The 12,301-nt window shown below is 28.9% G+C and overlaps 3 protein-coding genes across 5 annotated transcripts; 1 reads left to right on the top strand and 2 right to left on the bottom strand.

Moving 5' to 3' along the window:
* Positions 1-1,151: 1,151 nt before the first annotated feature.
* On the bottom strand, positions 1,152-4,978 carry LOC127281968 (chromatin-remodeling complex ATPase chain Iswi). The gene is made up of 4 exons (XM_051305996.1): positions 4,210-4,978; positions 2,399-4,142; positions 2,029-2,330; positions 1,152-1,954 (listed from the first exon to the last, which is right to left on the bottom strand). Exons 1-4 carry the CDS (start codon positions 4,755-4,757, stop codon positions 1,489-1,491), a joined length of 3,060 nt encoding a protein of 1,019 aa, XP_051161953.1. The 5' UTR covers positions 4,758-4,978; the 3' UTR covers positions 1,152-1,488.
* A 125-nt stretch (positions 4,979-5,103) lies between these two features.
* LOC127281969 (paramyosin-like) lies at positions 5,104-8,982 on the bottom strand. 2 transcript variants are annotated; one of them, XM_051305997.1, is made up of 6 exons: positions 8,279-8,981; positions 8,019-8,127; positions 7,623-7,955; positions 7,331-7,563; positions 7,025-7,270; positions 5,104-6,943 (listed from the first exon to the last, which is right to left on the bottom strand). In XM_051305997.1, the coding sequence occupies exons 1-6, from the start codon at positions 8,566-8,568 to the stop codon at positions 6,757-6,759; spliced, it is 1,398 nt and encodes a 465-aa protein (XP_051161954.1). In that variant the 5' UTR covers positions 8,569-8,981; the 3' UTR covers positions 5,104-6,756. The 2 variants fall into 2 exon arrangements, with proteins under 2 accessions (XP_051161954.1, XP_051161955.1); XM_051305998.1 differs by lacking the exon at positions 7,025-7,270 and having other exon boundaries at positions 8,279-8,982.
* A 160-nt stretch (positions 8,983-9,142) lies between these two features.
* LOC127281975 (syntaxin-6) lies at positions 9,143-12,293 on the top strand. Of its 2 annotated transcripts, none has more exons than XR_007843123.1 (7): positions 9,143-9,618; positions 9,749-9,945; positions 10,127-10,221; positions 10,295-10,354; positions 10,433-10,668; positions 10,759-11,872; positions 12,148-12,293. XR_007843123.1 is itself a non-coding variant. In XM_051306008.1 (7 exons), the coding sequence occupies exons 1-7, from the start codon at positions 9,584-9,586 to the stop codon at positions 12,222-12,224; spliced, it is 795 nt and encodes a 264-aa protein (XP_051161965.1). In that variant the 5' UTR covers positions 9,143-9,583; the 3' UTR covers positions 12,225-12,293. The 2 variants fall into 2 exon arrangements, 1 of the variants encoding a protein (XP_051161965.1); XM_051306008.1 differs by having other exon boundaries at positions 10,759-10,853.
* Positions 12,294-12,301: the final 8 nt, after the last annotated feature.

Below are 12,301 nucleotides of genomic sequence, written 5' to 3' on the forward strand. Positions count from 1 at the left end.
AAAAATTATCCCACTATTGTTTAGATAATACAATACATATATATATATTAAAAGTCATAAACGAGTGTTTAGAAAAAATGGTTGAAACAATTTTCAACTTATAAATTTTTAAAATTTAGAAAAAAAAAACCTATTAGAGGAATTTGAAGCTCTCGATGGGCCGATCCTTGCCATAGTTTCCTAGGTTTACAAGTGAAATGTGCATTTAATTAAATAATAATATCGAATAATGAAACTGTTTGCTTAAAACTCTCTTGAAATTTGAAAATGAACAAATTTCATCGCGAGTTTTTCAGTAAAAAGTTTCACAATAAAAAAATTTTCTAAATATTGTATTCAAATGAATCGAGTGTGTTGAATAATTTACAAATTTAAGTCAAAAAACTATTGTAATATTTAAAAAAAAATTGCTCATTGTTTGAAAAAAAAAATCGCTTGGAGAAAAAAATTAGTAAAATATTGAAACATACTTGATTCATTGGAATTTTTTTCACGCTTCGTATCGCGTGCATTCGTACTCTGTTTAATAATGATTATTATTATTATTAATTCTAAAAAAATAGGTAGCGAGCTATCAATACTAGAACATGTAGAAATTAGATATGAAAACATTGTATATCTATCATATAATCATTGTGTAGAAAATTCGTCGAACAAAAAAAAAGAAAAAAAAAAAAAAAAAAAAAGAATTGAAAATATTGTAAAACTATATATGTAATTTTACGTATTTCTTTCCCGGTGATATGCCGCTTAAAACTTCAAGTTTTTTCGGATTTTATGTTTAATATAATAGGTTTTCTTTTTTACAAAAAAAAAATTTGGCTTTATTTTTTAAATTAACACCTTATTTGAATTATTAAACATAATAATAATAATAATAATAGAAATGATTCAATAAAAAATTTAGATGAACTATATTTAAAAATAAATTGACAATTTTTTCAGGGGCCTTTACACGTGGGTTAGAAATATTCAATTCCAAAAAAAAAAATAATTGTCATCAATAAATGATTGAATGGAAAAGTTTCTGAAAACAAAAGCTTTTGATAAAAATAATTTAAAAAGAAACCCATTCTTTCAATTTGTTAATGTTCATTTTTTTACGAGACGATTATTATAATACACAGTAATGGTCTAGTGAAAAACAAGAATCGCAATTTTGTATCTTTATTTCTTATACCTCAAAAAAAAAATCTATAATGTTGAAGATAAATAAATGTAGTAGTAAAAAGATACTTTTTGTCTTTTTTTTTAATTCAATTTATCGTTTGTTAGACAAAACTATGAAAACAGACAAAAAAAAAAAAACAATAAAAATATTGTTTTATAATTAAAATACGAAGTGTAGAAAATCTAATTTTGCAAAACAAAAAGAAATTAAAACTGTAAAATAGAAAGTTTGTACTAACCACATAAATTATTTCTTTTTGTTTCATTCGGCTAGTGCGTTTAAAAAAAAAAAGAATGCTTTTGTTTTTGGCTTTTTATCTACTTCTTCTTCTTTCTTGGCTGAGGTGCTGGCAAATATTCCGTTTTACGTTTTGAAGCCGATTTTGGGCCAGTATTGCCACCTTTCTTCTTTCTCTCTTGTCTTTCGCGTTCCTCGAGTTCTTGATTCTCACGTTCTATCAATGTAATAAGAGTGTTACATCTTCGTTGTAATTCCAAAGCGGTTCTTGACTTGACAAACCAATCGAAACGAAATTGTGGAGCTGATCTCACTGTTGCTCGTAATTCTTCATAAACATTTTCCTTATCAAAGCCAAGTTTATGGAGCATGCAAACTAAAAATCTGTCTTCCTCCTCGGTATAATTTTTGCCCTTGTTCGTTCCATAAGCTATCCTTAATTGATGGAATGGTGCTCGATATCGTGCCATTTTTGCATCGAGAGCCTTTTTAATTCCAGCGCGCCTTTGTATTTTCGCTTCTCCTCGTTCAATTTGCGCCATTACTCTAAAAAAAAGGAAAATAAAATTAAAAAATTGGTTTCTAAAATTTAATAAAGAAAAAAAGAAGAATAACTATACCTGTCAATGTCCTGAAGTTCATGACAACGTTCCCAGAATACAGCCGAGTATTCCATCACCTCTTCAGGTGTTTTGCCTTCAACTTCCTTAGCAATATTTTCAATATCATCGCGACCATATTTTTCATTCGCCTTTATAAACTGATTGAAATCTCGTTTCGTCCAATTAGTGAATCCTTGAATGAGTAGATCCTCCTTTTCTTTCACTTCATCATCTGAAAGTTGTTGAGCATCATCAATTTTACGTTGTTCCTCTTTTTGAATTCGAGCTGCATCCGAACCTAGTTCGGGATTTTTCGGAACCTGGTAAAAAAAACATCAATAAAATAAATGTAATAGAAATAAAAAAATAAAAAAAAGAAAATACAAACCTTATAACCAACTGTTTGTCGGAAATAATAAATCTCCTGATCGAGAAGTTCGAAGAGTCTAGGTGGGAAAAATTGGAAATCTTGAACAATCGGCTGTTTTGGTGGTCGTGGTGCCTTTGGTGCTTTTGGTTCAGAAACACGAAGAGCCTCTCTAAAATATGCATCAACTGCATAATTTGCCTTTCGTTCACGTTTCGGTGGTTCAATCCAATTGCCAATACCGGGAATTTTTTGCTTCTCACGATAATCCTGTCCTTCAAATTGATACACCGAATCGGTTGGTGCATCAACAGTAAAATTACGAAGTGATGATTCTCCCATACTTTCCAATTTTTGTTTATTCTCTTCAGTTTTATCCTCTCCCTTTTTGAGAATTGTATCAATATCTTCGTCCGTTATCGCACTGTCCTTTGATGCAAACACTTCATTAGCCCCATGTCGAATAATATTCAACATTTCATCTTTATTCAATGCATTTTGTTTAGCGTCAACCAATCTCCCCTGTTGAATAACCAATTTATCCAAACGAAGTTTCACCTCAGCGCGTTCGACAATTTTCTCCTCAACAGTATTCTCAGTGATGAATCGAAAGACACAAACTTGCTTCTGTTGTCCAATTCGATGAGCACGATCCATGGCTTGTAAATCCATTTGTGGATTCCAATCGGAATCAAAAATAATGACAACATCGGCTGTTGCTAAATTAATACCCAAACCACCGGCACGTGTTGACAACATGAAAATAAATTTCTCACTACCTGGTGCATTATATTCATTGATTTGTCGTTGACGATCCTCATGCGCCGTATTACCATCAAGACGACAATACTGATAACATCGCCAATGACAATAATCTTCAAGAATATCGAGCATACGTGTCATTTGACTGAAAATTAATACTCTCGATTGTTGTTGTTGTAATTTTGGTAAAAGTTTATCGAGAATCACCATTTTACCACAATTGTAAACTAAATGCTCATCAGTTGTATAAGGTGGTCCTGGTTCTGCGCCATCAAACAAATATGGATGATTACAACATTTTCTCAATTGCATGAGAATATTTTGAAGTCTCATTTTCTCAATTTTACCCGCTCCATTAACAACATCAATGTCCTTCATCAAAACTTTTGTATACCATTCGCGTTGCATTTTACTAAGACCAATGTAGACTTTAATTTCTTTTTTTGGCTTTAAACCTTTTTCCACCTCCGATTTAAGACGACGTAGTAAAAATGGTCGAAGGACGGCATGTAAACGTTCAACTAGAGAATTATCGCCTAAGAAACTATTTGTATTGAACCATGCATCAAAATCATCACTACTATTAAATACATCAGGTAAAAGAAAATTAAGAAGCGACCATAATTCATGAAGATTATTTTGTAATGGTGTTCCAGTTAATAGCAAACGATTTGCAGTCTTGCATTCTCGAAGAATTTCTGATAATTTAGATTTTTCATTTTTAAGCCGATGAGCCTCGTCAACCACCATGTAACGCCAATTGAATTTTTTGAATACCCATTTTTCACGTAGAACCATTTCATAAGAAGTAACACAAACATCCCATTCACCTGGTAACATTACTTCTCGTATAAATGTATTTCTTGTGTCAATATCTCCAATAAGATAAACTGCTCTTAAACTTGGACACCATTTTTTAAATTCATTCATCCAATTAGCGAGAGTTGTTTTTGGAACGACGACTAAATGAGGGCCAGAAACATTGCGAAAATGTTTCATATACCTAAAAAAGAGAATTTATTTAAAAAAAAATATATATAATACAATTCACAATTTTTTCTTTGTCTTACCCAAGAAGAGAAATTGTCTGAAGTGTTTTTCCCAATCCCATCTCATCAGCCAAAATACCGTTAATACCATTCTCATAGAGAGAAATCATCCAATTGAGACCTCGAATTTGATAATCTCGTAATTCTCCTTTTTTAATATAATTCGGTGATGATTCAAAACGCGTTGTCGGAGTTGAAGTTGTATTATTACTCTCGGCAAGTAATTCCTCATCTTCTTCTTGTTCTGTTTTACTGTGCCTATGATCAGCAACATCAGTTTTAGGAGATTCTTGTGTCGCTGATGGTGGTGTTTGAGGTTTATTGTCTTGTGGTTGTTTTCTTGGTCTACCAGCTTTCGGTTTTGTAGGACTCTTATCCTTTTGATTGTTTGTCATAAAATGGGAAAAAATCTCAGTTTGTTTGAGTAAAAAATCAAAACGTTTGCTGCGATCAGTTTCAATTTTAGTTTCAAAATCACCACCACCTCTTGATGATGTTGTTTCAGCTGAGGAATCATTAGAATTTTCTCCCGTTTCCCCGGCAAACGCGTTTTCATCTGTCTTTGACATTTTTGTTATATGGATTTCACTATTGTGTGTAAAATCACTTGAAAAATGTCAATTTTAAACACATGCGTTGAAATAATACTTTTGCGAACACTTGAATTAGAAGAATTTTTAGAATGTTAATTACACACGTTTTATTAAAAAACCCGGCGCATTAAAACTCATAAATTAATAACACAGAATGTCGCCATCTTGTACATACAATCCCTCCAAGTTTGAGAGCGTCAGCAGCCAGGGTTTGGAATGTAAAATACGTAGTTTTACATAGAATAATTAACGTTTAAGGTGGGAGTAAGCGCCTTTCACTTTTAAGGTACTTCTGCAATGTGATTTTTAAATAAAAAAAACATTTCTTATCTATAAATTATATTTTGTTGAATATGTATACAAAATCATTGATAAAATGTAAAAATTGTTAACACTGTCGCAGTTGCAAGGAAATATGTTAGACTTATACAATGGGTAAATATCGTTTTTCAGAAAATAAACTTTTGTATATCTGAACTAAATTCTATTGAAGCTTAAATGTAGTTTTATTTTTTATTAGTCTAAACAGCTACCAACAATTCAGCCATTTTAATCTCAAACTAATTTTTTAACATTCGTATTATAATTTCTAGATAATTCGCTGTGATCACCTTTAAAAAAAAAATTGTACATAAACTTTTATTTTACAAAAACTCACCATCGTTTAAAATTTTGTTAATTATAACTTATTTAAAAACCTATCAATTTAAAAAATTCGTTAATAAAACGATGGAATGCCCTTTTTTTTGTATGAAAACTAATCCTGTACATCATAAAAATAATATAGATGAAAACATAATTATTCTAAATACATATTTAGAACACATTTTACCTATTATATATGTATATATAAATTTATATAAGTACAAACGTAATTTTCTATGTACACACTATCATTTTAAACAGTCTTAAGCAGAAAATATACAATGACATAAGTCATAAATAATAATTTGCGCAAAATCGTTTAGGAAAAATAATTATAATGTGATTAGAACATAAGGCTGTGTTCACAATGGCTGTGAACCGATTGTAATAACCTAAAACTTAAAATTATAAAAAATGGACATCTTCATATAAAGTTAAAATACTTACAAGTTATTTTTTTTTATCTATCTATGTTCTCTCTCTGCAATTCCATATAATTAAAATTAACAAAATGTAACGAAGATAATAAATAAATTAAATATAACGTATGTTACAGTAAGGTACAACGATGAAATTTCACGCACTTGTTTTCGATATCGTTGCACCTTACTTTACAACTGAGCTAAAAGATAATTATCAATTAAATGTCACGAGTATTGTATAATTAGTCAATCACATGGAGGGGGAAACGTCACTTTATAAATAGACAACTAGTGTGAATTTGATAAAAAAAAATACTTTTCATCTCTTTGACACTAGTTTTTCACATTTCGGATCTTCTACTCCCTCCATTTTATAATGTGAGAGAACCTTAATGTTTAGTGGAGGGGAGCGAGAAAAGAAATGCGTTCTACTGTATTAGTTTTAAAATTCTTTAAATTAAGTAATCAAATACTGAAAATGACTATAAAATAAATGTGCTTTTTGAAATTTTCTACAAAAAGTAAAATAGTGATTAATTATGCCCTTTATATTATTTTGTTCTTGTCTTACGTATTGTTTCCATGGAAACGCGTGCATAAGACAATGATGGAAGATGTAAATAAACCTCTTTTTTTCATAGGGTATAATTAAACACTACTGTACTATATATATAGATTCCGAAACAGGTGCAAACGTAACTTATAATTTCTACGATTTAACATTTTTTCTACTTTAAATAAATATTACACATAACGAAGACTGAAAATTAATATGTAAATTTATAAAAAATAAATTTTTCTTAAATACTCCAAAAAAATGTTTTTCTTCTCAAAAAATTAGACCAAATGAAATAATTAAAATTAGTTGAATGGAAGCAATGATTTTGCAAAATTTTAAAGAAATCATATTATGATTGACTTACAGTAGTTTTAGTTTTCGATTTACGATTAAGAAGTTTACGAATCGACGATGTCCATTTTGAGCGTTGAAGGCCTGGTTGTCGTTGTGTATTTTCACTGTTGCATGATTCACTTTTATGGCTACTACCACATTCATAGGAACGTGATCTTCGATCTCCAATTTCCGATGAGAATCTAAAAAATAAATAATAAAAAAAAAATTTGTAATCCAAATAAATAATTATTATTTATGCGCCGCCAAAAAATGATGATTACCCTGAATCTGAGGAAAAAGCCCTACATGTTGGTGGCGCATTAGAATTTCCAGAAGATAAGGATACTTCAGCAACTGGTGCACTGGAGTATTCATCTTCTGAACTACTGCTAGATTCATCGATATAACCTATTTCACAATCTAATGCGGAACTTGTTCTCAATGGAGGTAAAACTGCTTGTACACTTGGTAATAACCAACTTCGTAAATCTTGAAATGGTGCTTGAAGACATTTAAACAGTTTCCCACTAAAATATATAGAGGTCATGGTAAGAAGGGAAAAAGGGATTTTTTTTCAAAATACTCACTCATTTCGAAAGTCATCAACTTCGGCAAATGTACGTTTAGCGTAAATGCAAACAGAACACCTTCTTCGACTTCGACAAGCCGTTGCATGCAAAGCCGCAGCTCTCATATGCCTTGCTGTATGACGTAATGTCACAGCTTCCTGAGTTAGAGCAGCAATTCCTTCTTCTCGCCTAAGACGTTCAGCACCAAGTTCATTTTGTTCCAATCTCAATTTTTCCTTTAGTACCTCATTCTGAAATTTATTTATAATATAAGAAAAATTGAATTTTTACAAATAATTGAGGAAAATACCTCTTGTTCCAATGCATCACGTTCTTCGCGAATAATTGTTGCCTGTTTAATCACTTCCTGTCTTGCACGTTCCAATGATCGTCTTGTAATTTCATTCTGAGCAGTGTGTAACTGAAGTTGTCTCAATACACCAGCTTGATCACGTTCCAATTGATCATATTCTGATTTACAAGTGTCTCGATCTATTTTAACTCTTTCAATCTCATCCTCAAGACGTAAACTCCTTTCCAATTGAAGAAAAAGTTCCTCTTCCTTTTCACGAAGCTCTAATTCACATCCTTCCAATTTTTTCTCCAACATCCAACTTGTTTGTTCCAATTTATCACGCTCAGCCTACAAAATAAATCAATATCAATTTAATACTTACTTTCAAAAAAAAAAAAAAAAAAAACTCACCTTCAATTCTATGTAACGCTCTTCTAAATAATAAACCATTCCTTTTTCCTCTTCATATTTTGTTGACAATGCTACATATTTATCATAATGCCGTTTAAATAGTACAAATCTGAAAATAAATATAATTTAGTAATTTTTTATTATTTTTAATTTTGTATTAAACCAAGTCCACTTTTGGGCCGAAAGGCTGAAGCTTAATTAATAAATAAAAAATAGTAATTTTTTATTTACAAAAAATTTAAACAAAAATTATTTCTTACCTGTAAAGATCATTTTCAGACACAATATCACGAATTGAATCAACGGGATCGATTTTATTTGATCCAGTTGTTTCTGTTAATAATGTGCAAGGTGTACAAGCAATAAGTTCCTCAGAAACAGCAGTCACAGGTGTTGGTGGCCTGGACATTGGATTAAAAAGATCCTCACTTTTTGAATGCCTCATTTCAGAATAGATGCATTTACTGTTGGTTTTGAACACATCTTTATTAATACTAGTTTCAGAGTTGTAAAATCCGTTAGAAACTAATCCAAGCAATACATCTGTCATTATTTTTTTACATCAACAATAAATTTTCATCCAAAAGACACAAATAGTTTCAATAAAAATAATTATTACACAAATTTTTTGTCCCTTGATATATATGTATATAGTTAAACAATTTTATCTTTCACAAGTCCGTGTGAATAAAATTGAAAATAAACAACACATATTTTCCTTCATCGACGCACGTTTTCACAAGATATTGTATTTTATTGTACTGTATTGCATTTAGAGAATCTATGATGTTGGATCATAGTAAAATAATTCGATTAATTGCAATATGCGAATAGAATTTTAACTCGTCTTGTAGCACAATAAATCACTTCTTTTTACTTAAAAAAAAATCTAACAGGTATATAGGGTACCTGAGTATATGTTATATAGGAACGCACCCTTTTTTCACGTTCCACTCTCCTAATAATTCAAGATTGTTTTCCTGCTTTCACTACAGAGGCGCTGTTTTCCATTCTGTGATTAAGGTCTATTTACAATAAAAATATGTCACATTTCGGACGTCCCTCTATAGTAAAAAGCGAAATTTACAGTATTTACAGCACTTTACAGTGTACTCCAAAGTTAAACGAACTACCCAACCCTGATCCAACTTTGCATAAGTAAATATTATTTTCTTTTTGCAATAAATTAAAAATATGTTTAAACAATAAATTGTTTAAATATACTAATGAAACATTATCAATAATACATATATAGTGACAGTTTAAAGAAAAGGAATTATTTTATCCCAATTATTACTACGAAAAAAAAATAACTTATTTGTGAATAAATAGAAATCAATATTGTTTCTCGTTTCCGCGCAAACGTGAATATGAACAAAGAAGTTTAATTGACACTGACAGTAAAAGGATTGTAGAGAAAGTAAGAAATAAAGAATGTTTAAATAAAAGAAAATATCCAACAGTGTGTTAAGTGAATAAACTGACTTATTTTTCACCGATGATCGGCAAATCGCAAACTAAAAATCTCAATGCAGCCGTGAGGTGGTATAAAATTCAAGGAGGGAATGACGCTTGAAGACCCTTTTTTTGTCGTCAAAGAGTAAGTGTATGAATAATAATTATTTTTATATAGCTATGACAGAAAAAAAATAATAATTCTTACATAACTTTACACTATGGAATTAATATTTTAGTGTATTCGAATATAATTTTTAAAATTTTAACTTTAGCGAGGTGAATAAAGCTTTAAATAAGACAAGAAGTCTTTACAGTCGATGGATAGAACTACAAAATGTTGTTAGTATCACACCGACAATAAGTTCGCGACATCCAGTATCGCAGGAAGAATTAGAGTGGACTACAACTGAATTAAGAAACGCTTTACGGTCCATTGAATGGGATTTAGAAGATCTTGAAGATACAATTTATATCCTTTTTATATTTATAAGTAGTTGTCAGTTTTTATTTAATTTTTGCATGCATTTGTTTAATGTTAAAGTAAATATATTTTTTGTACTAAAAATATAGTAACGTTTAACGTATTTATCAAAATAGAAAATCAATATTATAAAATATATGAACAAATTCCTCCTTAATGACCTCAATACGTATCGTCGAAAAGAATCCATCTAAATTTAAAATTGATAACAAGGAATTAGCAATTCGACGACGTTTTATTGAAGAAACTCGTGACGAAGTTAAGGTAAATTTTTTTTGAGATATAAAAACTTCTATTATTAAAAAAAAAACCATACAATATTCAATAAAATTTTCAGATTATGAAAGATAAGATGAATTTAAGTAGAGGCCGAGATCGAGATCGTACTGCTAGACAGGTATTTTTTTTTTAAATTCTATTTTACCTTCGTTAATTAATAATATATTAATTTTATGTATTTTGTTTTTTTTTAAAGCCACTTTTAGATAATAATAGTCCTGCTAGAGTGCCAGTTTCACATAATACAACAAAATATAGTAAATTAGAAAATGAAATGGACAGTCCTAATCGACAATTTTTAGATACAACGATGCATCAACAACATATCATGTTGCGCCAACAAGATGAACAACTTGATATGATAGGAGACAGCATCGATACTCTTAAGACTGTATCAAGGCAAATTAATACGGAATTAGATGAACAAACAGTGTAAGTATAAAATTTATTTACTAAAACCTAATAAAAAATCTTTTTTCATTATTTTTCCACAATATTTAAAAAAATTAAAATAAATTACAGAATGTTGGACGATTTTGGAAATGAATTAGAAGTAACGGACTCTAAATTAGATGCAACTATGAAAAAAATGTCAAAAGTCCTCCATATGAGTAATGGTAACTATAATAATTACATTCCTGCTCCTTCTACTTCATCGTTTCATGATACTTATTATACACCTAAATCATCATCTTCCTTTTATTCTTTGTCAACCACTATTACCAATTGTTTTCTTTGTTCTAAAGAATAATTTATTTTCATATAAAAAAAATATTTCAAAACAAAAATTGAAATATATAAACGCTAAATTTAGCAAAATAAGGAAAATTATAATAATTTAAAAGGGCCATAACTTATGATCTAATCCAAAAAAAACATTTTCTAATTTTTCTTTAAAATTACCTAATTTGTCAAAAGAATTTAAAAATATTTTACAAAAAAAAAATATTTTCCGTAATATCTACGTAGAATGTGGCACAGGGAAAATAAAAATTTTTTTTCATGGGTAAATAAATTGACAAAAAGCCATTTCCATTAGCGGACAAAGGCATAATTTTTTTCTACTAGTGAACAATAGATATATAGGATGTATCTCTTTTCTTCGCACACACAGTTTTAAAAAAAAAACAAAATCAAACAAAATATAAACATAAATCGAAAATAGTTTCACAAAAAATTACATTACGAGTTTATAAAATCAGATTAAAATTAAAAACTAATTTTTATTTTCATTTTAATTTAAAAAGAATTTAATCAGTTTAATACCAAAAAAAATTTGAAGTTTCTAAAAAATACTCGAACTATTAAAGATTTACTTAATTTTTACAAACACAAAAAATAGTAAATATTTTGATGAACTGAACAAAGAAAAAAAAAGTGCGCTAATTTAAAATAGTAAATATTGTCTTCTCATATTATATAAATAGAAATAGTAGGAGTAGAATACAAAATGTTGAATGTGTTAATAGAAATTGCTTATAAAAATGTGCCAAAAAAAAAAAATTTAGTCTCATTTTTCTGTTACCATAGAAAAAAAAAACAAAATTATCAATTTATTTTCTAAACAATTTTTGTAATTAATTTCTCATTTGTTAAACGTAATTACTGCAAATATGGAGTTGGACAAATTTTACTTGTACGTATTTAGATATATTAATTTAAATTATTATCAACGTTGTTGTCTTTTAAAATATGTTTCACAGTTTAATTTTAAATTTTATCAGAAAAAAAAACCAAAATGTATAATGTGTTATCATTAGGAATTCTAAATAAAGTTACAAATGTTATTTCAAAAACATTGTACAATTAGTAATAAAAAAAAACCCATAAAATGATAAAAAAAAAATTCTAATAGATATATTTACATTTGAACAAGTAGCAAATATGATTTTTACTTTATGTTTGTTTTAGATCGCAGACAATGGGTAGCAATTGGAGTCTTGACTGCCATATTAATAGTTCTAATTGTTTTATTTATAATTAAGTAAATGACTTTTTTCCGTTATTATAGAAAAATGATTGTTTTTCATCGTTTTATAATTGTAAATGTTAAATAATATTAAGT

The sequence above is a fragment of the Leptopilina boulardi genome, unplaced genomic scaffold (genome assembly GCF_019393585.1).
Source record: "Leptopilina boulardi isolate dan_hultmark-lab unplaced genomic scaffold, ZJU_Lbou_2.1 LbouV2_278, whole genome shotgun sequence".
In the NCBI taxonomy this organism is placed as follows: Eukaryota; Metazoa; Arthropoda; class Insecta; order Hymenoptera; family Figitidae; genus Leptopilina; species Leptopilina boulardi.

Coding starts and splice junctions, on each gene's coding strand:
- LOC127281968 (XM_051305996.1), bottom strand. CDS start 4,757: ATGTCAAAGACAGATGAAAACGCGTTTGCCGGGGAAACGGGAGAAAAT. Junction 4,143..4,209: donor CAGACAATTTCTCTTCTTGG/GTAAGACAAAGA, acceptor TCTCTTTTTTAG/GTATATGAAACATTTTCGCA. Junction 1,955..2,028: donor GAACTTCAGGACATTGACAG/GTATAGTTATTC, acceptor CCTTTTTTTTAG/AGTAATGGCGCAAATTGAAC.
- LOC127281969 (XM_051305997.1), bottom strand. CDS start 8,568: ATGACAGATGTATTGCTTGGATTAGTTTCTAACGGATTTTACAACTCT. Junction 8,128..8,278: donor TCTGAAAATGATCTTTACAG/GTAAGAAATAAT, acceptor ATTTATTTTCAG/ATTTGTACTATTTAAACGGC. Junction 6,944..7,024: donor GCTTTTTCCTCAGATTCAGG/GTAATCATCATT, acceptor TTTATTTTTTAG/ATTCTCATCGGAAATTGGAG.
- LOC127281975 (XM_051306008.1), top strand. CDS start 9,584: ATGACGCTTGAAGACCCTTTTTTTGTCGTCAAAGA. Junction 9,946..10,126: donor AGATCTTGAAGATACAATTT/ATATCCTTTTTA, acceptor TGACCTCAATAC/GTATCGTCGAAAAGAATCCA. Junction 10,222..10,294: donor AAACTCGTGACGAAGTTAAG/GTAAATTTTTTT, acceptor TAAAATTTTCAG/ATTATGAAAGATAAGATGAA.